The 24,961-nt window shown below is 41.0% G+C and overlaps 1 protein-coding gene across 1 annotated transcript; it reads right to left on the bottom strand.

Moving 5' to 3' along the window:
- Positions 1 to 120: 120 nt before the first annotated feature.
- Positions 121 to 24,961, bottom strand: tnfrsfa (tumor necrosis factor receptor superfamily, member a). The gene is made up of 10 exons (XM_080476700.1): positions 24,668 to 24,961; positions 12,581 to 12,749; positions 9,328 to 9,459; positions 3,661 to 3,772; positions 2,916 to 3,049; positions 2,735 to 2,836; positions 2,597 to 2,643; positions 2,225 to 2,506; positions 2,043 to 2,079; positions 121 to 815 (listed from the first exon to the last, which is right to left on the bottom strand). The coding sequence occupies exons 1-10, from the start codon at positions 24,698 to 24,700 to the stop codon at positions 514 to 516; spliced, it is 1,350 nt and encodes a 449-aa protein (XP_080332826.1). The 5' UTR covers positions 24,701 to 24,961; the 3' UTR covers positions 121 to 513.

A 24,961-nucleotide genomic window follows, 5' to 3' on the forward strand; every position in this document is an offset into this window, starting at 1 on the left:
CTCTTGAGCTTTTACCACATGCAGCGGCCCGTTTCTGCCCGCGGAGGTTGACGCCTTCGCCATTTTTTTCTAGATCTGCTCTTTAAAAAAAAAACAACAAAAACAACATTTTGTTTTTTTGTGTGTGTGTTATGACACTTCAGCATTTTGGCGAATAGTCAACAACCTTCAGATCGCCCATGAATGCAGCTTGACTTTCCCCTTTTTTGTGTGTGTGTTTTTTTTTCTCGTTTTAAAACTACTGGCTTTTTTGTGTGTGTGTGTGTGTGTGTGTGTGTGTGTGTGTGTGTGTGTGTGTGTGTGTGTGTGTGTGTGTGTGTGTGTGTGTGTGTGTGTGTGTGTGTGTGTGTGTGTGTGTGCATGGCCAGTCAGCCACAAAGAGGTAAGCCCGTTCATGAGACACGACGTCCACCGACATGTGCCTGTGTGCTTTTTTTTGCTTTTTTCTTGTTACAAGTACTTTGTGTTTACTTCGTTCTGCGTTTTCCCAACCCCTCCGGGTACGTCGGCCACTCAGGGCGTGTCCGCGGGCTTGTAGTAGCCCTTCCTGAGGGCCGCCGAGGCGATGCTCTCCGCCGAGCGGCGCTGGTCCATGCCTAGCAGAGCCTCCAGCAGGTCGTTGATGTCGGCCTTCAGGCCCTGCCTCTGCATCCAGTTCTTCAGCAGTTCGTAGACTTTGTCGCCGGGCGGGCCGTTCTCCGCGATCCGGATGTGGTTGTCGCTGACGCCGATCATCCTGAAGAACTTGTTGTGGATCCGAACGTCCAGGTACTCGTCGAACAGGTCAAAGCTCTTCCTCAGGGATTTCTCGGACCCTGAAAAAGAAGACGTGAATGCTGAGAAGTCAAACGTGACATAAAAAAACGAAGACAAAGTTTTTTTTTGGTTTTTTTATCGTGAACAACTTTTCTTGTATTTTTTCAATTGAGTACTAATTCCAGTACTAACTTCCAGTACTAAATCAAAGCAGAACACTTCACTCTTGGGATTATTGTTATTGTTTCTAAAATAAACGGTTAAATTGCTGTCCAAGGGCCCCATGAAGCATTTTCATAGTTAAGCTGCTGTAGGTTTAGACTGCTGGGAGATTTTCTTAAAAATACCCGAGCAACTTTTTTTTTCTTCTCCAAAGACTGAAATGTACATAAATATCTACATTGAGCCGGTTGTTCCCCCACTCTTACTCGTAAGAAAAAACAATGCTACACTAAAGATCATCATCATCAACCTCTTAAAGGGAAACTGCCAACCTTTTAAAGTTTACATGCGTCACTGCGCACAAACTTCTAAATATGAGCCTTTAACCTCAATACATTAGGTATTCATCATCATCATCCTCATCCTCATCATTTGTTTCCTGCTCACTTCAAACCATTTACCGTCCTCTAGATTATAGACAGGTAGATGCATTCTTTCAAATTTACATCTGAAGGAGCCGATAAGTTGGTTTTTTTTTTTTCAGATTTCTTGCACCATGTCTGCAGCTCTCTGGCGCCCCCTAGGAGAAGCCCCATGCCCCACACATTAAAAACCGGGGGACGCTTTGCAGCAGGTCATAAAAGTTTAAACCCAAAATGAAAGCTCATTTTGCAACGTTGTTTGTATTCCTTTACAATTGCTCCATAATGAATTACCAACATCGGCTTGGTCTTCCAGGAAAGAACTCACATGGAGACAGTATAGCCATTGTTCCTATACGAATTCGTGAAAGAAAATAAATAAATAAATTCATTTCGTAACATTTTCCTTCGGGATATGCATACATAAAACTTGTAACACAAGATCAAACAAATCTATTAAGCCATGTCGTCTTCTAATGTAGCATGAGAAAACAACAACGGTGGAGGAGACCACATGTTCCAAAGCCCTGGAGGCGCCGATGTGGCCTGACTATCATGAGATTATTAATCTATCAAGCAGCAAATGTGAGATCTTAAGATTTTGTTTTGACTTCTTGAATCGCAGTAAAACGGAGCAGCTTTCTGCTTTATGAAGGCAACGCCAGCAGAAGTCTCTGCCCTCGTGCCGGCGGGGATTTTTACCTTGTAGTGGCACCAATCGATGTCGCAGAGGATCCTCCTGCAACATGAGACAGGGTACGAATGTTAGGCACGGCAGAAGTAGCTGAAGTTTAACATTTTAAAGTTGGGGGGAGGAAAAAAAGAAAAAAAGTATTTGCTTGGGTTAGGGTGAGATCTTTTGAGGCGTTTCTGTTTCCCCTCACCATGTCTGCAGGCTGCAGTCTGAAGGCGGTGGGGCTCTGGTGGGGGGTGTTACCAGAGGAAGCAGCCGTGGGCAGGGCTGATAAGCTGGTCTGAGAGGAGCTTGTGGTGTTGGGCAAACTGTCTCCAAGTCCTCTGTCCTCATCCTCCAGAGGAGGCGACGCCTTGGTCATTCCTACCTGGGTCTCCTGCAGCAGCGGCCTCGACTCGGGACGCGACTCTTCGCCCTCCAGGCCGGCGTTTTGATTATTCTGCCTCTCCTCTGCTGTGGCTCCACTCTCATCCTGACATGAGGAAATGACTTCAGCACTGGCCCACAGATGATAAATACAACAATAATAATAATAAAGCCCATTTAACACAAATCAACTTACAATAGGAATCTTCACAATTTCACTGGGATCACAGCGACTCTTTAAACCTGGTTGAAAACAGAAAAGAATGAATAAAAATAGCAGAAGACAATTTATGAGCAAAAAATAGCACTTAAAGAGAAAACAATGCCCACTCACATGGCGTTTCGCATGACTGCTGCTTAGTTAAGAGCCACCACAGAGCCACGCCGGTGAGGATGAAGACGAGGACGATGGCCAGGGCGATGAATGAAGGAATAACTGCAACGATAAAAGAAATGAGTGAGGAGGATGCAGTTAAATTCCCGGTGTCCGTCGGCAGGGCGCACACAAAGCTTACCGGGGCTCGCTGGAGAGGACGGCGTTGGAGAAGGGAGGACCGGAGACGTCTCCGTCGGGGACGGGTCTCGTTTTCGACACACGGTGTTCGAAAAGGGAGTGCACTTCTTCACTTCCTCCTCCCCTGATTTACACCTGCAGATTTGCATAAACAACAAAAAGCATTTAGTATAAATAATAAAAAAAAGTGCTCTGAAAATTCAGAATGAGGATGTGATGTTTATCGGGTGATCACAGCTTGTTTTAGATACATATTTTGAAATCTTCTATGTCCCAAATAGACAATAAAAAAGTCTGTCTTTAAGGAACCGATGACATGTAATACATGTTACTCTCGTTTGTGCATCGAAACCAATTAATAATTTCAATAAAGTTCCTTCATTTTTGCCTCTTGAAAATAATGCTGAACGTCTGATGACTCACTGGAAACCGGCAAGTGTTTCCTGTTCCTCGAGCCAATAAAAATGTATTCCTAAGCCCCGCCCCCACACCGATAACTACACCCCAATTGGAATCCATCATCTGTTTAATTGGCGAATGAAAATCTCATTCAACTCTATATAAGATTCTCTAACATGGGATTTTTCATACTTCAACTCAAAAATCTAGGACCTTTAAAAAAAAAAATACTGTAGATACAAGAAGTTAAAACACAGCGATGATACGTATATTAAAACCTCAGTGTTGCTACATACTTTCATTCTGAAAGTACTTCTAACATGATGAAAGTGGTGAAAAACACTTACTTGGCGCATCGTTTGCAGACCTCGCAGGCCTGATCTGGAACGCAGAAGGTGCCCGGTCTGCACTGACACCGGGTGTCCGTGGTCGTGGTGCACGACGTCGTTTCAATCTCATCTGTGAACGGTGGAGAGGCGGAGAGAAAAAAAAAACAACAAAAAAAAAAAAACATGAGAAATGGAAAAACTACTCCATTATCGTAGTAATCCCCAGAGAGTTCACTGCATCCAACTCTGAGAGAACGTTTAATAAGTAAACTCCTACTAAGCATGCATTAGATGACAAAGGACAATAGCTGGACCTTGAGCTAATATGTAGGCAATTATATAGTAATCTTTTGTGGGGGGGAAAAGAGATTATCGAGTTTTCAATTTTATCTCCCTCCGAGATGCATTTGCCTCGTTTTAACAGGATAATGAGGCAGGGAGAATCCGGCTTGGTTCATTTATTAAATTGAGACCTGAAAAGACAGTAGCCTTGGCCTTTAAGATACACTCCAAATTAATAACGCACAAACGCTCCACCTCCAGATGATGTCCTTTCTACATACATCTCATGTCCACGCTCGCCAATTAAAAGAAAAATTGCTTCGTTGGGTTTGGTTCGCAATAAGTGGTCCTTTAAATCTTTGTTTTTTTCTCGAACGATTAACCTCCATCTTCAACAACTTTTTCTTTGTAATACAAAAAAAGAGGAAACTTTTAAAGGCTGATTGTTTCAAGGTGAAAACTTCCACTGAAAATTCAAGACGTGAAACAAGAATCAGTAAAGATGAAAAAAAAAACAATATGGTTTTGTTCTCTCGGACTAGAAAATGAAGACCTGATGAAAAAATCTACCCTCATTATATATGTGAAGTTGGGTTAGATGAAATAAAGAGGGCAGTATGGGAGCACGCACATTTTTTAAACGCTTGTGCTTTAATTACAGTCTATTTATAAACTAGTTTTTTTTGCTCTATTCCAGCTAAACAGTAGATGTACTGTTCGAGTGTAATTAAAGCGTTATGTTGTTGGCTTTTATTCATGACAGTGGACTGAGCCACAAAGTAATTAGAGTGCATGTGAATCGTTGGGCTGAAATATGCTATTGTGCGTAAATAAGTCTGCAGATAAGATTGTACTCAAACATTTGGTTTGATAGATAATCAGTACTCCTACATATTAAAATACGGCTTTAAATTAGTATTAATCTCCGTAGATTAAGTCGCAGTTCGCTTGTCCGAACCGACTTCTTCTGGGGAATAAACTGCTGAGGATTGAACATAACACTGCCATCTAGTGGCCAATGGGAAAAAACAAACAAACAAACAAACAAACGTTCTTTCATTCATAAAAACCGCAGGTTGATCTGTTAAAAAACCCTCATGAGCAAAATAGTGCTTTGAGCCATTTCAACTTCTCTTAAAATATGCAGAATTTGTTTTCATACTCAAATTGAGGGTACTTTTCCCGGACAGCATTATATAGTCGGAGAGTAAATTAGTAGCAGACAAAAGATCAGTTCATCTGAAAATTTGAAAGAATTTTATATGGTAATATAAAAAAAACGTTCTTTATGATGTGTAACAGGATTAAACCTTTTTTTTTTTTTTTTTTAAAGTGGGAATTATAGCTTAATCTGAAAATTCTGTCATTTTAGAACAAATTTCATTAAAACCTCAAGTGCAGACAAAGACATATTTTTCATGACTTGGGTTGGTCATCAAAGTGAAAAAAGGGTCAAACTTTGTATTTTTTCTTTGTTATTTTTTTTAAGCAAAGTATTGCAGCATTTTAATGAAAGTGTTTGGATGGAGGCAAATCTCAAATTCGTGTGCTATAAACCTCCTTGATTACAGCATTTCGATCAATAATGATATTCCATATTGTAACCCCTGTACATTGATTCTTTGCAAACACACATCACATCATACTGTGTATTTTTCAATGTAACTGGGAACAATAAGTTGATAATGGACAAAGATTTGTGGCTTCAATTGAACTGTTTATAAATGTTTTGTTTCCTTCAGTGAACTCCTGACACACGCAGCCAAAATAAAAGGACCCCTTTATGGCTTTTATTGTTTGTTAATGTGACTCTCCACACTGAAATCTTCGCATCAATAATTATAAGTTACTATCAGCGTGATTTTTGACAATGACCTACATTTAGTTGGGCAATAAAAAAAATGTCCGGCTCTAACAACAGGCCATTATGGAGCATTCACGTGATGCAAGACTTCACAGCTCAAGGCAACGACTCCAAGAATATAAATGCATATACATTTTGATGATTTGCCACAAAGCACACTCAAAGGGGGGGGGGGGGGGTAGCAGATAAAAAAATAAATCAATTGGGGAAATGCCTGTCGAAAACCTTTCTGAATGAGTAAATATTCCAATGAGGCTAACCACTCCAATAAAAAAAAGCTGATTATTAAGGAAATGTGGTGAATCAAAATGACAAAAAAAAACAAAAAACAGATTTAACTTCACGCTGAATGTCATGTTAGAATTTGTTGAGCAAAATGAAATGAGGGAAATAAACCAATCAAAAGTATTTCTAATCCTACTAAAAATAACACTTCATTCAATTCCGGCCACATGTGGGTTTTTAGTTTATCCATAGTGGCTACATTAGCGATTTTTTATTTTTAAATAAGCAATTTAATATTATTTGTACATCCACTCATTCTCAAAAGGTCTCCTAATTCTAAAAAGGATATTTAAAAAGTCCAAAATACCTAAAATTGCTAGAAATTGGTTAAAAAGGATAATATGCTTAAAAGTAACTAAAATATCAACAAACAAGAGAAAAGGTAAAAAGGAAAAACTGTTTGTTTTTGCTGTTTAAGCTCTTTTGACCCTTGTAGATATTTTGACAGACACGACGGGTAAAAAAACAAACAAACATTGGATATAAAATATCTAAAAGTTTCAAAAGCCTTAAACACTAAAATGACTAAAATAGCTAAAAATGTAATAGAATGTCAGCAGAGACCTGCAGCATAAAAGCATCTGAACAAAAAGAAACAGTTACACATAAATCTGTGTTGATAACAACCAACAATCTGACTGAAAAATGTCCCATATAAAAAGCAACGTGCTAAAATGTTGGAAAGTTCATGACACGTCTTACGTAGATGCTGAGATTTATAGATCTGTTAGGAGTAAAAAAAAAAAAAGATAATAATGGAGGACTGTGAGTAGAGTTTGTACAACTGGGCGAATTAAAAAAAGAAAGTGCCTCACAAAGCGGACTCTGTTGTATGTGAAGACATTGTGCATTGATTTAATCTGCTGCATTTTATTCCATTTGTTTGCCGTTTAGTTAATTCGATCAAGCCATAAATGCAATTTGTTACTGCTTTTTTTTTTTTGGTTCCCTTTCGGTTGTTTTACTAGGAGATGGGTTTTCCTGTCAGAAGAGTTTTGCTCCCTCCACGCTGCTTCACACAGGATTTTATTTGGCACGTAAAAGTCAGTCACATTGGACACAGATCAAGACTCGAGCTGCGAACGGTGGTTGGTGACAAATTGTTGGGTTTTTGTTGCACGATGCTGGGTGGGTTCGGATTTGAATATAGACAAATGAAAAGGGCGAAGCGAGGCCTCACAGACTGGCCAGGGAGATGATTACTGATGGATGCAGCGTTAAAAAAAAAGCAGATATTTTGTCTTAATTTTGACACAAAATCCGATTGATACTTCATTTGAAGACTTGGAAAACTGTATCATTTGAAGTAGGTAACTTTAAAAAAGGAGTTTAAAGTAAATAATTGATAGAAAACAACGTTTCATGTCACTTTGAAAGATTAGAACCGCCCCCGCCGTTTGCCTCATGATGCTTTGATCTATTCTCCAGTGAAAGTGTGTTGAAGCAGAACATAAGCAGCTACATTACAAAGACTTGGAACACTTTTATTGGATTGTATGTTTATTTTTAGGATCGCCACAGTGGCTCATGTGCCGTGGAGCCTTCCCGATATGACTCGGGTAGTTGGGGGTAAAAATGTCTTGCTCAAAGACCCTCGGCAGAGGGATTCGAACCAGCAAACCTCAGGGTATAAGCTTATCCCAGCTTTACTGAGGTAGAACAGGAGCCAAACTGCATTGAACTCACTCAAATGCTTTGTAAAGTAACGTTAGAGCAGTTTGTTAGAAATACCAGAGACAGGCTAAAGACGCTGTAATATTTGATTTAACACTGATCAACATAAATTTTTACATATTTTTTTAAAATTGTTCAACCACCAAGTTATTTATCATCAACAAAAAAAGAGTTTCAACTCACAACTGACAGAACCATAAAAACTCTCAGACACCATCAATGATTCACTCAATCAACAGCAGACATCAATAATAATCAATAAGGAATATTTCCCAACACAAACCGGTTCATTATAAGTGCAAATCTTCACAAATTTGATGTAAATAAGTAAAAAAAAAAAAAAAGAAAAAAAAAAAAGAAAAGTAGAGCAGAAACACATTAAACTCCACCTTTAAACCGCAGCCAATGGGCACAAAACACATCCTATGTAACAGAAGTCTCTTTTCTGGAGCTGCTGCCTTTCATCGGACACAAAGACGCCAGTGTGGGAGACAATGAGACACGGCCACACCCAGTTCAGCCAGGTAAAGACAGACGCACAAGCAAACCTCCCGAGACGAGTAACACGCTCACATTCGGCCGGCGAAACAAAACAACAAAGACACGCCCTGCTACTCCGTGTAACATCATAAGATCACATTTTCATGAGTGGCTCTGAAAGGCCAGGGCGCACACAAAAAGGTATTAACTTCCCTGAAACAAAACAGCTTTGAACAACTGGGTTTTAAAAAGACTCTATGGGTGTTTCTTTCTTTTTCTTTTTTTTTAATAAAGGCAATGGGCTGAACTAAAGGCCGATTCACTTATTGCTTTTATTTTCTTTATTTAACAATCTGGATTCTTTTGTGAAAGCTCAGATTTTACATAACATGACCTGACATGATGAAGTGTTTTATGGACCATGTGCAGGCGCACCATTATGTGGAGGTGGGCTGTACTGTCACCTGCAGTTTGAATGGAAAAAGTACACAACTATTCAGTAAGTAATTGTCAAAATGGCACACAATTTTGAAAAATAATAAATATTTTTTCTAACAAAATAAAGAAATAATTATTTTATAGAAATCAATTCAATAATAATAATTATTCTTAATAATAATAATTATTCTTAATAATAATAATTATTGTTATTGTATTTTCTTTTTCTTGGAATGAATGATAAATTATACATTTTAATATTCAAAACAACAATTGACCGGATTATGAAGTTACGTCTTTACGAAATAAAATTCCAAACACTGGAGTTTCAAAAACGCTTTTAACTTTCTAAAGTCATATATGATCAATTTAGCACTTTGGAAGTTTTGAAGTGTTGTGAATGCTTCACGGTACAAACTTGAGCTTGAGCAGATTCCTATGAGGTATTTTTTATTTTATTTTTTTTTTTAAATCACTTGTTAGCAAAACAAAATGAATCAAGTTGCGACCACGTGACTATGGTTACAACTGCGGAAGAGGATCCGACCGCTTACGTTCGATCGCTTGCCAAAACGGGCACCACAGATACAGTGTCAGTCCTCTCAGTTACTGTTTCTGCATAACGTTCCGAAGCACCAGCCGTGGTGCAGAGCGGCACTAACCTGAGCGGCAGTGTGTGCAGGGCAGGCAGCGGTTCATCCCGTTGGAGTGCTCCGTGTAGGTCTGGCCGTGCTCACAGGGGAGACACGTCCCCGGTTCATGGTCTCTTTCGCAGGCTTTCTGCACAAAGCTTCCTGCAAATTACAAAAAAAAAAAAACATTCAAGACAACTTATGATGCACTGTATAGTTTATTCTCAACTGCAAGCCAATGATTGCTCAAATCTAACAAATGACACCTATGAGACTCTCATATTGCTCATGACTCAGGATGCCTGGTTTTATAATGGACTATGTATTAAAAAAATGAATAAATAAAGGAAACATGTTAGTGAATCAGATATGCAGGTAATCCTTTGGCTGTTTTCAGCTTCATAGTTGATAACTGTTTACCTAAAAGGACATATGCACTCGTAAGCTGGACCCCTGGAATGTAAACATGATACATACAGCCTATTGGAGCAATTTATTCAATGAATCATGAATAATTTTGACCAAATTTAATCTTTAACTTTTCAAAATTTCATCTGACCCAGTAACCAACCATTCATTTTAAAGCACAAATTAATTCCGACTGTATCCATCCATTTTTAGGTGATCATGTTTTACTGTTTTTAATCTCTGTTAGTAATGGATTCATCAAAATAATGATTTTTATTTTGAACATATGAACAAGACAACAATTCAGTTATACATCTATTTGCCTTTCTTTTCTCCTCTGACCCTTAATTTAGAATAAATGAGCTTCTCATACACGTCTCATAATATCTCCACATTGGCTGGACCGGCTCCATAATGCAGCAACTGTTATATATTATTGAAGCATAATACACAATATCTGAGCAAATATACATATCAAAGACACATTTTATTCTAGCAGTTTATAATATCTGCTTTATATTTGGACTTGAAAGAAAAAAAATCACATCTGTATGAAAGAGATCTAATGTTAGCATGGTGGAACATTACATAAGACATCAAATTACAATTACAGGCTTGAAAGTGTAAATTAATCAGATAAGAAGAGAAAAGGAAGTTTTCCATGAAAACCGCTCACAGGAGTGTCTTTTTTTAATCTTTGCACAATTGAGTGTTTTATACAATTTTGCTTGATACAGAAGCCCAGATTTCATGGGGTGAAGCGATCGAACAGTTTCAGTCGACAACAAAGTGATTTGACCTCCTTCGCTGGTCTTTCGTCATCCTTTTCATTTCTATCCCCCGTTCATGCATGCCATGAATAAAACCACTTGATTGTCATGTGTTTTCTGGATTTATCTGATGCACAAATGAAAAAAGAAAAGAAAAGAAAAGAAGGAGACAGAAGTGGCTGGAAAAAAAAGTCCAACAAATGGCAAAGAAAACATCTTTGGTTGAACTCGCTGGGGTTTCAGCAGATAATAGTGGTATTGTGTTTGTGTGAGATGGAGCGCGGTTTGTTTTAGCTCAAATGAAGTGGAGTAAGATTGATATTTTCAACATGGATTGAGGGGGAATGAGGATCTGCCTGATGCAGTCAAAGGTCATGTTGGAAAAAAATAAGCAAAAACAGAACAATTAAAACTACTGAGTGTCTTTTGAAAATGTGCCAAGGCTTCCCATTTGGCGAGCCTAAAACACCGACAGAGAAAATACTCTGGCAGAGTCTGCACAGCACACAGAGATACGCCATTATCAGTGGACAGATATAAACCATCTCCCAGGGATAATTGAGCATTAAAGACACTCCAGTTTTATTTTGAAGGAAAAACCAAAATAAGCAGGTCAAAAGAAACGAGTCGATCAAACATCTTGGAAAAGTTCTATTCCAAGAACTGCAAATGAAAAAATTGAATAAACCAGCAAAAGTATGCTCTAATTGGATCTTGGTTCAATATGTTCCAAACCCAGTCAAAGGTCTTATCAAATTCTTGATGCAGTAAATTAAAACAGTGCACCCTTGTGCAAAGAGCAATTTCACTTGCGAGCCTCACAACCAAATGAACAATCATTATGAAAAGATAATTTTGTATGGATAGCTGCTGCAGCTTGGAAAAAAAAGAAAAAGAAAAAAGCTGTCAAAGTTTCCAAATCTTATTAGCAGGGCCGACGCTGCAGCAGCTCTGTCATCTATATGGGTAAGACCAAAAACGGTATATGGAAAACGGATCATTCTGGACTTTTTTTTTCTCCTTCCTCGTCTCTCCGAATTGCATTTCAGTATTTATTGTACAATGCAAAGTTTAGGTGTGGTGAGTTTGCATGTTCTTCCTGTGTGTGAGTGGATCATCTACCCACATAGGCATGTGCTCGAGGTTCATTTGTGTCGCTCTCTGCTTGGGCCCAGTGAACTGGGAACCTGCCCACGTTTGTACCATGTCATTCCCTATAATCAGCTGGGATCCACTCCTCTGACCTACAGCCCTGGAAAAAAAAACTATAGAGCTGTATGTATTTGAATCCCTAACCCCCAACCCGTACCAGGGTTTGAATCCCTTCCCACAATATCCTTTTCTCTCCTCTATGCCCTCACCCCAACAGGAATAACAGAAAGCCGCCACCTCTGAGCCTGGTTCCCTGTTAAAAGGGAAGTTTATGTTATTCACTGTCGCTTACGCTTGTTCATGTGGAATTGTTGGGTTTTCACAGTAAAATAGCCCTTAAATAACTGTGCTGTAGTTGGCGCTATACAAATAAAATTGTATTGAAAATAGTTAATGGTCGGATGTAAAATTAAGGTTTGCATATTTTAATTAGTCTTGGAGAGGAGAAATCCTTCTGCTATCAGGATTTTAATAGGAACTGTTTGCATGAGTGAGAAGCTCATAATGTAATAGGATTATTAACATCCATGCTTTAGGTCTTTTGTGCCATTAAGATAAAACTAGACATTTTCTAATGACTTGGGACCGAAAATCCACGATCAATCCATCCATCCATCCATAGAGAACATGCAAACAAAACGGAAAAGGCTTAGAATTACAGACCCCAACCAGGAATAATCTCTCTGTGAGGGGGCCCGGCTAAACAGCCAGTTGTTTTTTCCCCTTCTCTTTTAATCTCTTTCTCTTTGCTCATTTAGCCCTTTTGCCTGTGGTCACATATTCTTTCCACTGAGGAGGAGGATTTCCGTAAAACTAAGAAAGGTCTACAGCCCAGGTTATGGCTTTTTAATTGAGAGACTCTACTCACACCATTTGTATTTAGACGATGATGCTTATGTACATACACACGTTTAAGTTCTTCAGGCGTGATTGTGTGATGCGACGACCCTTACCGGCCTGGCAGTTGAGGCAGCAGAACCCCTGGTTGAGGTACTGCTCGTTCTCCACACACACTCTGTGTCGTCGGACAGTGAGGTTTCTGTGTTCATCGCTGGACCACTGAGAGGCCGGAAGCTCTCCACAAACCAACCCAACGAGGACGGCCACCAACGTCAAGGACACCTACACAATCGCAGGGAGGGGAGGCGGGGAGAGAAAATGACAAAACTGTTTGTTTCATTCTTGCATATCCACGGACTACACCCACACACACACACCATGAGATGAAGGACAGTAAAGAGGAGAGTCAATCTTCATAGGAAGCCTTGTGTGAGCAATCTACAATTTAATTTGAACCATCTGATCTGAACATCTGCCGTGGGAAAGCAATTAGGGGGAGCTGTGCAGCCGGTCCGAACCAGAGGCAACACAACCTTGTGTGTGTGTGTGTGTGTGTGTGTGTGTGTGTGTGTGTGTGTGTGTGTGTGTGTGTGTGTGTGTGTGTGTGTGTGTGTGTGTGTGTGTGTGTGTGTGTGTGTGTGTGTGTGTGTGTGTGTGTGTGTGTGTGTGTGAGTGTGTATGACGTGGAGCTATACACCAACTACATGCAGCGCAACATGGAACCAAACTTAATTACTCCGTGATCTAGTTTTCCTCTCCAAGAGGATCCAGCAGCAGAGAATCTGCTTCCTGTGGCCGTGGGTGTAACAGAGAGAGGGATTTTGATAAGGTAACAGCAGCATGGTGCCCGTATCAAATGTGTTTCTCGAAATCCATTCATGTGCTAGATAATAACAGGCTTGTATAGGTGGGGTACAGAGAAGAATACAGCCGAACACTTTAGTGTGGCCCCTAGGCGCTGGTGTTTATTCACACGCTTTTCACCATGTCAATGTGAGAAGGCCCCATTCATTGGCAAACAACACACTTTAGTGCCTCTACTTCAAATGACCCACATTCTTAAAGCCAGGCTCTTTGAATGCCACGACATGCGACACCGCCGCGAAGCGCCTAAAACGCAACGCGACACCTCGCGGTTAAATGAGAGTCCTAGATTTTGGCCGTTTTTGTCCCCTTCCACCCACCCTCCTCCCAGCCCCTGCTACACCAGTAGAGAATAAAACAGGTTAGGGGTGGAGAGGGCCAGGTTGGGAGGGAGAATGAAAAGAGAGAGAGAGAGAGAGAGAAACTGTAGAAGTTGAAGATGGGATGTTCTATGGGGAATAGGCGCTCCAGAAAGACAGTGTGGGAGAGCAAGAGGGATAAAGACTCGGACCAGATGGACACAGAGGTAGAAAAAGAGGGACAGGCTGGAGCAGAGAGCGACTCCTGAAGCTAGACTTGGCTCTCTGGAGGGCCGCCATGCCTTGTTGTTCAAAAGAACTTTCCCCCTCTCTCTCCCGCTCTCGCTCTCTGCCTTTTCCCTTCTTCCTCTCCCTCTGCTCACGTCAGACTTTCCAAAGACGCTGAGAGGCAGACGTGGAGGGGCAGACGGCCGGCAGAGCAGTCACAATCACACCATTTAGATCTATCCAAACATTCTGGGGAGGGAGGCAGAAGAGAGAGAAGGGAAGGGGAGGGAGATAAAACGAGAGAGAGAGAAAGAGGGGGGGGGGGCTAACAGCTTGCATGACACAGGGTGAGTCTTTAGACTTGAATACACTATGTGTACGATTGAAGGGTGGGGGGATGAAGAGAGGAATTGAGAGAAAAGTATAAGCAGGAGGCCGTGTGAAAAGGCAAGAGAGAAAATCTGTGCATAAGCACATGTGCACGACGGAGCAGTGGAAAGAAAAGATGCGAAGGAAAAAAAAAAAAAAAAAAAAAGACAACTGGGAAAGAGTGAGCAGCGCTGAGGGTAATCTTACACTGAAGACCCAGAAACACACTCATCCAGCAGTGAGCGGCTAATGAGTCATTACAGCCAATCAAAAGTGAAAACTCAGGTGTCTCTTTGACTGAAGATGCAGACGGAGCCGAGGTTTCCACTCGTCTGGGACTCTGAACAGTCCCAGCTGCAGCCAAACTCAGTAGCAGGCTTGTTAAGCTCAGCAATTAAAGGCAGACCTAGTAGCGTTTAAAGAAGACAAGTCGGGCTGCCGCTGGTGCCGAGTCCTTTTTTCCCCCCTAAAAAACACCTAGACTTGTAAAGTGCAAGTCAACCCCAAAAATGCTCATCACAGTTTCCCACAGTGCGACAGGATCGAGACAAATGACTGTTTTTTCCGAATCGCTGTCCAAAACTGAGGTTATTCCATTAAAAGTTATGTGAAACAGAGAGACGCAGCAAATCTGCACATGAAAGAAGCTCTGACAAATTTAAATATTTGTCTGCGCTTGATCAAGAGGAAAATGAGAGGCAGGCCAGTTTGAAAAAAAAAAAAAAAAGAAAAGAAAAGAAATGCCTGCTGTTTTGGATGGTGGTGTTAAAAGTGCATCCAGGTGGTAATAAAGCAAAAAACACACAAATACTGTACTTAAGAGTTTTCAGGTGTGTGTTAAGTACTTAAAAATGCAGTTTAGTGACAACTTTCTACTATTACTCTCTAAATGTTACCACATACATGTGCACAACCCCCAATTTTCCAAAAAAGTGCCTCTTTTTTTTTTCGAATTCAGATTGGAATGTAGATACATTTTGAATCACTCTGTACTGTCCTAACTGTAAGACTGAGTTCATGAATTGAAGACGTAACTTTGCAAAGAAAACCAAACATCCATATCATGCACAGCTGTTTTTTTTATTTCCATGTTATAGAGTTATTTGACATAAGGATCATCCTTCAATGAAGTGCTTTTTGAACCTACTTTACATAGCTTTCAGGACAATTCACCTTTACTTTGGAAAGATTCTTTCCAGTTTTATGTTTTGCACAAGTACCCGGACTTCTAAAGCCAAACATGTGTCTGAAATTGCCTCTTCTGTGCATGTACACTCCTCAGTTTGACTGCGAGTCAGTCAAATTCAGCTACTCTCCATTCTGCTTTGCTCCGAGTCCTGTTTTGTGGCAGCGCTTGAACACATCCTGTCTCCGCAGAAGGAAAAGAACAAGGCCATGTGTCCACGCTAATATCCTAAGGCTGCGACGGCACAAAAGTACCGTATACATAAACACCATGGGCAGCCACAATGTGGTTGAGTTTTTACCTCTATAACCAAGTGAGGAGGGAGACCAGAGTGACCGTAACCTCAGTGCAGGGAGCCCTCCAAACCCACAATCCCTGGAAATGTTCCAACTGCAGCTGAAGTGGCTCAGTCCACTTCACAGTCCTCTCTATCGTCTGTACAACTGCAGATTGCTGCTTCGAACAGTGTCCTTTTGTCACGCAGTCCTGTGTGTATTATGAGTCGGTACTGTGCTTGTGTGGATGCAACTTAAACTAATAAAATAAAATAATGAGGGACTTTTTCTGTGCATCTGAAAACAGTAGCGCGCCTCCACTTCCTCTAAACACTCTGGGTTCTTCCAAATTGCCTTGGCACAAACTCCACACACGCCATGTAACACTGAGAATGCATTTGTGACTAAATGACAGGACATCCTCTCGGTTGACCCAGGTTATCAATGGCCCATTTAGACGACTGTGATCACTACATAACCCTGAGGTTATTACAGATGGCTTCTTTATTTGAAGCAAATAGGCAGAAACAGTGGGGAAAAAAAAAAAGAAAAGAAAAAGAAAATGCCTCTAAACACAACACATAAACACACACACACACACACACACACACACACACACACACACACACACACACACACACACACACACACACACACACACACACACACACACACACACACACACACACAAGAGTAAAGCAAGGAGGTTTTTTATTTCACGCTGGATAGATGATACCAATCATAGCCAGCATGATGTACCTCATTACACTCCTCTATTCGGACCAGGACAGTCCATATCACGCTTTTCCTATTAAGTCAATCCTTTACTTTCACAAGTTAAGGGAAAAGCTATGTGCTATGTGCATGCATACTCATGCTACCACTCACACTGTAAACATAGACAAATAGCTCACCATCTATATAAAGACTTTTAGAGCACTCATAAACACCTTTTCTCATATTACTCGTGCAATTTGAGGAAAGGCAATTTAAAAAAAAAGCTGCTGCCACTCTGTTATTCATTAACATTTGAGTGCAACCTAAATTGCACATTGATGCGTTGACCTCATGGCACCGTGTAGCGGATAAAAACTCTTGAGTCAATGCCACAGTAACAAGCCCTGATTATTCACAATGCATTTCCACGCTATAGTGAGAAGTTTGTACTTTGTGGTAATTTACAACTAAAACATAGCTACTGCTACTTTATAACACATGCATTATATGCAAATTTAACTGTTTTCATTCATAACAAGGAAAGTTAAGCCTTTCTAAGTCTTTCTGTGAAAAGCAAGTTAAAAAAAAGAAGCCAGATTTGATTATTCAGTTCATGTTTTCAGTGCAAACTTAACTGTCCAGTTCGGCACTTTAACCAGAGTATTAGATTATTGAACCAAGTGAACGCTGATTGTTTACCATCTATCCTACATCCCCTATGTTATATTTGAGCTATTTCAGCATTTCATTCTGCTGACATTTGGGGACTGCGGCATATTTGTTTGCAGCGGCTTGTTTAACCACAGCTTAATAATGCTTTATAAATGATTTAAGGATGGATTGCTCGCTTCAGTTCAAATGACAACAACATGCGCCTTCCACTGACCTCCATTATTTAGCAAACACGACCGCCTGCTCCACCACAAGAAAGGCTGTGAGCATCAAAGCTGACACGACTTCAGAGGCTCGACTTCATGTCACAGACGGATCAAATATTCAATGATCATCTTGCGGCTTTGTCAGCAAAAGGAGGACGGCAGAAAGCCGGTGTCTCACTTTTTCTGACTAAATTAAAATTTCTGATTGTGTTTCTTCAAAGAGCTCAATCTTTTATTTTTTTTTTTACTTCAAAAAACTCATAAATTGACTAATTGAAACTCAAATCCAGTGTTTACTTTGTTTCAGTTTACGGATATGTCAAAAATGTTGATATTCGTATTGTGTTATTTAATAAAAAGGCAACATAAACAGATATTCAGCTTATGAGCTCAAGGAGCGTCTGAAAACATTCACATGAGAAGTAACTTCAGGTCTTTCGAGGGACTGATCATTACAGACATACTAGATCCTGTCATTTCTTTGTTCATACTTCAGTCTTCATAGCTAGAGGGTAGCAGGAGTCAATGAGTGCAAGGTAATTCACCACAAACTAGTCAGAACTGAACCTCTGTTGATTCCTAAATGTTTTACATGCCTTATTTGACAAGACGCATTCTTCATGTTACGTGGCAGTCAGATGGGTCAACAAACAGATAAATGAACAGATAATGATTTCAATGAGGGGTTTACAAAACAAACAATGGAAATACAGTTTTGCAACCAAATTCGTCTGTAATGTCATTAATTTATCAAGAACTAATGTCAAGATTTCTTTGTCAAGATATTTCAAATGTCAACACTTGAGTGCAGCTTTGTGGAGTTCATTGCCTTATTCCGTGCTCCCGACTGTGAAAGACGATTTCCACTCGATAGAGTAGGACCATAACCTACACAATGTGTATTTATCAGCCCATCTCCTGCAGAAAAAGACACTTAAACGCAGGTATCTGTACTTTTCCTCAAGTGAGCAATTCTTCTCCGTTTGCCAGCTCCATTTATACGCTACAATAATTGAAGCTACTTGGTCCGGATCTTGCCGCCACTGTTATATATTGTACAACTCAAATCTCTCAAGGCTGACCTTGACAAGACAGTGAATGCTCTCTGCTTTCCAGATAAATCCTGGCATTCCCGTGAGACGCGAGGGAGGAGGGAGTGACCATGCACGACTTTCCATGAGTGATAAATTACACTGACATTTTGTGTTAGATGATGAAGACAAGTACAACCCAGCTCATGTCAGGAGGAATAAGTCTGACACTTTGCTGCTCGGCTGTAAATAAATCCAAAGTTCAGCCAAGCTCGGACGCATTCATCATTATAAAGCGGAATGATAAAAAATGAAGAGAGCCACTCCGCGTCGATGTAACAGCAGTTACGAGGGAGAGACCGCTAACTGTTTGAAAACCACAGACACACGCACACACATATTCACGTAGAGATGAGTACACAAGCACGCATACAGTGTATGTGTGGGAGCGTGTGAAAAGCAGCTGCCCCCTCCTCTCAGGGAGCACAGGAAGCTCGAGACAATACAGAGGCTTCATGCAGGGTTCAGCTCCAAACTGTTCCCTCCACAGCAGCCTGCCTCAGAGCAGGCCCAGCGCTCGATTAGACCCACAACATATCCGCTAGCCTGGATATTTATAACTCGGGGAAGCTGCAGCTCCACGACATGAATTCTTGAGTTTCCTCAGGAGGTATGCTTCACTGATTAGACCAGGGTGACAGTGTGTCAAAAGCAGGTTATGTGACATTCACCTTCACGCCAGAGATAGAGGGGGGGAAAGGAAAAATAAAAAATAAACAGTCCGTGATGACGACAGATTGAGTGAATTTCCTAAAAGTCACCCTGCCAACCGCGAGTGAGTGAAATGACTCTGATGACGTTGATGTTTACCGCATGAAAGTGCACCTATTGTTTTGATGAGTGAAAGAGAGAGGGCAGGCGAAAGTTCAAAAGGGTTCGAGAGTTAAGAGCAGGTGCAGCGTGACACGTTTTCCAAATTGCGCGTATTGTGAGCCTGAGATGGTCTCGTCACGTGACGGCTTTTCCGCAGCGTGGCCTCGTGGCCTCGAGTCACGCGGCTTTTTATCGAGAGATAAAGCAAGGAGCCTGAACATCATTCCATAAATTTCCCTTGTGTGCAGGAATCCTGTCAGCTACTTCTGTCATACTGGAATCTAACAATCAACTGTATTGTGTTGGAAATTGATTTCATGAAATCAACATGCATGCATTCAACACATATCTAAAAATACATTCGATGTGTTGGGTTCAAGTGAGTTAAGATGACTTTCTTCCTTAAAATCACCTTAAAACTAATAATGTCTAATTCATTTAATTTTAATACCAGGATTTGATGTAAAAAGCAACATTTTGTGGATCAATCTGATTTTGGTGAAGGATTGAATTGACAAATATAATTAAATCGTCTGTATTTATTCAGGTTTTGTCTTTTCTTTTAAAGAAGTAATCACCTGGAATCCAGTGCCCCTTAAATCGTCGTCGATTCGCCGTAGGAACTGTACATCATGGAGAGAGAGCATAGCGATAGTCTTAGCAGTCTTTTGCTCCCAGGAAAAAATAGAAATAAAAAAAAAAACTGCGGAGCCGTCTACAAACATCCACGACGCAGAGCAACGCACCCCCGGAGATTTAAAATTAAATATAAGGGTCATTTGTAAATCAATTGAGGTGAAAAGTTTAAACGAGTCCCATTAGCATTAAGCAGCTAGCAGTTAGTGGCTAACCGCTTTATTTAACAGAGGTGAGTTTATGACATCAGTCTCCTGTGTGGACGACAACACAGCAGCACAATCAAAAGCTCCAGTTTTGGGGTGCAGGCCCTTGTGGGCGATTCTGGTTTGAACCACAAAAAAAAACAAAAAACTTTCAAACTTCTGATTTTCAGGCAAGTTTCTGAGGTCCAACACCATTATACATGTTTTAATAAGGAAAAAAATGGGATTTTCCAGTTGACGACTCCCTTTAATGTGACTACATATTTAGTATTGAGTTGAAACTAAAGTGATGAATATGCAACTCTTTGCTGGACGTTTCTAACAAATCCATACTCTTATTAACACATCCAATTCAAAATCCCCATTCACCTGGCTCTCATCTGTTTTGTTTTTTTTGCATAACATCCATTCATCTTTTACCATTCTGAAGGGGGGGGGGATTTTACATCTGACTGTAAATGCACAGCATGATTTAATGTGAAATTTTAATGCCCCCCCCCCCCCCTTCTTAAAACCAACAATTTATTGATTTTAAGAAATTGATTTTCAAAAAAAGAAAAAAAACAATTACAGGGCCGCATGTGACCCCTGACCACAAGTTGCCCGTGTCTGGCTCAGTCTTTTAATATTGTGATTAAGCCCGCACGGTGAGGCCGGGTGGCGACTCACAAGACAACTCCAGGAGGGGGGGTGGGGGGGGGTTGAGGGGATGAAAAGGGCAAGAAAGAATGACTAACAGAATAAAGTATGAAGAGGAATTCATCGCCTCACTCAGAGGACAATCGCATTAGCTCCATTAAAGCACATCTTTGTGCGGGAGACTGGGGGAGCCGTGAAGTGCTGGCAGTTTACAGCTTTCTCTATAAACACATCACACCAAAAAATGTAGAAAATGTGACTGGTGTAGCAGGTCAACAGGGATTTAAGTGACCATCAATAGCTGGAATTTATACCAGATTTATGCCTTTGTAAACAGAAGTCCATTCCCTGTACAAAGGTTCAGTTTGTTCCTGGAGTTTTCGTTATTATAATCTGTTCATTCATCCAGGAGAGCAGGAAGTCTGAGGGTATTACACTGACGCAAACCCTCTGCCACTCGGGCTTTTTTCGCTTCTGTTATGTCACGTTTTTATTAAACCGCAACTGTACCTCCACTGCGAATGCAGCGCTGCGATTAGCCTGCACGAGGTTAATCAGCAACTATTTCACACACAAAAAAATAAGGATTTAACCGCTCGTCTTATTTAGGAATCTCAAACTAACAAAAGTGAGAGCAGCAAAGCAGCTTTGGACTTCTGCAAATTCAGACGAAAGTCATCCCAAGAAGTTCAGAGGTGCTTTACGAGCGACTTCAAATGGTCAATCATGAAAGTAGCTTCCTCTTTAATCCAATATTTTTTTTTTCTGGCAACACATGCACAAACGCTCCTTTTAGAGCAGGATGCGGAACTTAATCGTGTTTTAGATGATATCGGAGATTTAAAAAGACCCTCTGACCGGGTGAAATGCATCGTGATCTGCAGAAAAAAAAAAAAGAAAAAGAGACGCGGGAGAAGGCAAAACCATGTCACATCCAGCTGCGTGGCAGAAGCAGTTCACAGACACCTAAGATTATCGCAAATAGTAAGCAGCGCCTGTAGTCTAAGCAGACGATAACTGATAATTTATTGACGTAGATCACGCTTCTTTGTTCGGAAGTTGGTTTTTGTTGTCCAAACCTCACTCAATTGCCAGTCAGTGCTGTAACTTGTTTGGGCTTGGTGATAATCAAACAAAGCTTGCACAGTATAACAAACTAACTAATCATTCCTTTAAACTAAAGAAAAACTGCTAATCATGTCACACGCTAGGAATACATCTTTAAATAAGTCCGTGTTCAACCAGCCAAAAAGAAAAAAGGAAGCTGTATCTGACAATCATCACCGTGATTTTATTTTATTTAACTACAGGAAGTACAGGAACCACAAACTAATCAGATTTATGAAGATTATAAAAAAAAAAAATAAAAAAAAAAAGTACTCCACAATGAAACCGATTATTTTTTTTTCCATCATTACTGGAATTCCAACATTTGCTCTGGTTGTATTTGTGGACAAAAACCATAACACGGAAGCATTAGTGGCCTCGTTCTACTCCTCATGATTTTCTCCTGTGCATGAATAGACTGGTGTGATTATATATATTGATTAAAAAAGGGGAAAAAATGCACACCGGGACTCTTATCACGTGGATTTCGAGGCAGGCATCTTCACTCTCGTAGTCACAAGAACCATTCAAAGCGTTTCAGCAGACGAAGAGGAGTGATGTCTTTAAAGAGGACAGGATATCTCTGGCTCAAAGTGCACATTATACTGAAGTGAAAGCAGCATGAGGTCAGTCGTTTATCTTGGGACGTCTTACACGCAGTAATTTATCCACAATTGCCTCTCGACTGTTCATGTGTGAGCGGGTGACTTGCCCCCGCCGGTATGCATGACGTGAGCGGGCAGCACCTGAACAGGTGGCACTCCCTGAGTGAGTCAGCCTGGCCTTTGATAGCTGTGGTATGATTCACCTTTAATGAAGAGACAGCGACAGGCTCCTTTAGAAGAATCAATCAGTGCCGGCTATAAAACAACAAAAAAAACCACTCTCTGTTGTGTGCTGTAACTTGGACACATTAAAAAAAATAAAATAAAAGGGCCCACCACTACCACCTGGTACCCGACAGTGAGTGGGTTGCACGGCATTGCATCATTCAGTGTCGCTGGGGCTTCTCAAAGCCACAGGCATGGCTGTAACTATTCACATGGTCACAGAGCAGAGAGCCAATGAGCAGGCGGTTTCGGCATTAGCAATAAGCAGGCGGTTTTAGCATTAGGAGCCCTTTGAGCGGCCAGTTTGTTGACCACTGCTTAATCCCAAGTGTCACAATTTGGCCTCTGCTTGTCCCAGATGTCTTTCCTGCCCTTGTCTGTGTTGCTGTCCACAGAGACAGGGATGGGGGGGGAGGGGGGCAAACTATTTCCTGTGTGAACCAACACCCAAACTCGCAGTAAGCAATCGCTGATAGCCATCTCGTGTATATTTGCATGGGCATGACAATTCCTAAGAAGTAAATTGATGCCACTAATATCAGCATATCTGTGTACTCTTGAGGCAGGAAGTTTACTGGACCGCCAGGCACGTACACTCAGGCAATTTGGAGGGGTGTGTGTGTGTGTGTGTGTGAGTGTGAGTGGGGGGGGATTAGTCGGGGGGGGGTGGAAGAGGAGAGGGAGGGGTGAAGTTTCCTTATAGCCCCTCAGCAACAAGGGCCTGCTGGTGGGGCCTCCAGAATGTACTGTGGTTTACAAAAGAGATAAACATTGACTTTGCCACCCGGAGAAGTAAATCTGACTTTAGTAATGGAACGCTGCGTGACTTTAAACGCACATCAGACACCGGAGAAAACAAACATTAAAGCTGCGGGCCCGTCAGCGGATGTTACTTTGTGTTTACAGTGAGCATCTTTTGATGAAACACCTTTTTTTTTTCTTCTTTGTAGGACCAAAGCTGTTGCCCTGATCAACCACACAACAAGCAGAAGCTGGAGTTTCTCTTGTCATTAGTGTAAATCCTGTAAAGTTTGTGTGAAATTAAGTAGCACCCCCAAAACACTTTTTAAATGTGTATAATCCATGGAGGTTTTAATACATTGCACCTTTCAGGGAGCTTTGCCGTATTTATAGTGTCAGACTGCAGAGTTGGAAAAAACAACAGCAGAGGAATGAAAAGACATCTCTGTGAAGGTCTGAGTGGAATAAACTTCACTGGGAAAAAAAAAAAATAATGTTTTGGACTTTTGCTGCTGTAATTGACTAACTAGTGAGGTTAACCCCCCCACAACCTAGTTTATTTTTTCCGAGGGGTCAAACTGATTAAAGCTTCAGAAGAAGTCACACACAAAAAAAAAAAAAACAAATGTTTCTCACAACTTTCCCACACAATTTGATTTAAAGCCCCCTCTCAAGCCGGAGTGCCCTCCACATACAGCAAGCCCCTGCTGCCCTTATTAATAGTGACTAAAAGGAGTGCCAGATACATCCGCCGTGACAGACCAACAGCCATCATCTGAAATGTCTGAACAATATGACCACATGATGTCCAACACAGATGGTGGCAGTAATGCAGGGAGGCTAGAGTAAAGAGGGGGGGCGGGGGGCAGTGAGTGATACAGCACATGTATGTACAGTAAAGAGCTCAGAAAGCAAGAGATCGGCGCGTGTAGGTGAAGATTATCCGCAGAAATAAACACCTAAAGCATCAACAACAACAAAACACAATGTTGCTTCCTGTGCGGGGACAATGAACGGACTTGTCTCATGTTCTCTCACACTAGTTCACAGGCCTGGCCGTGATTTCTCAGCCCCCAGAGGAGGCAAACGGCATCTTTATAAAAGATTTTATTTTTTATTTTTAACACTTTAACGCGTTGACACAGCGGAGGTTTTGCACTTAAATAGTCAATTTGTGCTCCGGTCGTTACTTTGTGTCACTTGTAAAAGTTTCATGAAAGTTGAGAGCGCTTTAGACGGCGGCGCATCAAAGGGAAGCACGCGCAAAACGAGGTCCCATCAAATGAAGAGGGTCAGAAAAGTTTTTGTTTGGTTTACTTACGTGAAGTTTCCCGACCACCGGATCGAAGTTCATCTTGGGAACTTCGCGATGAGACAATCCCACAGACTTGAACTTCGCGTGACGAGCCACCAGCCTAAAGTCTCGCTGAGGAATCACACATTTACAGGAGAAAAATAAAATAAAAATAAAAAATAAAGGAGCGACGTTACAAGTCCGAGCTAAAAAACGAGCCGTCAGCCGGTTTCTTTCATGAGTTTAACTCTGGTTTGAGCGTTTTCCAGAGGAGCAGACGGCGCCTTGGACCGACTGAGGACTTCTTTTTTTTTTCTCCCC

The sequence above is a fragment of the Lipophrys pholis genome, assembly GCF_963383615.2.
Source record: "Lipophrys pholis genome assembly, chromosome: 12".
Taxonomy (NCBI): domain Eukaryota; kingdom Metazoa; phylum Chordata; class Actinopteri; order Blenniiformes; family Blenniidae; genus Lipophrys; species Lipophrys pholis.

Excerpts from the sequence above, each read along its gene's own strand:
- tnfrsfa (XM_080476700.1), bottom strand. The coding sequence starts at position 24,700 with ATGAACTTCGATCCGGTGGTCGGGAAACTTCAC. Across the intron at positions 2,837-2,915 it reads GTCCTCTCCAGCGAGCCCCG|TTATTCCTTCATTCATCGCC; the intron begins GTAAGCTTTGTG and ends TTATCGTTGCAG. Across the intron at positions 2,644-2,734 it reads GCAGTCATGCGAAACGCCAT|GTTTAAAGAGTCGCTGTGAT; the intron begins GTGAGTGGGCAT and ends GTTTTCAACCAG.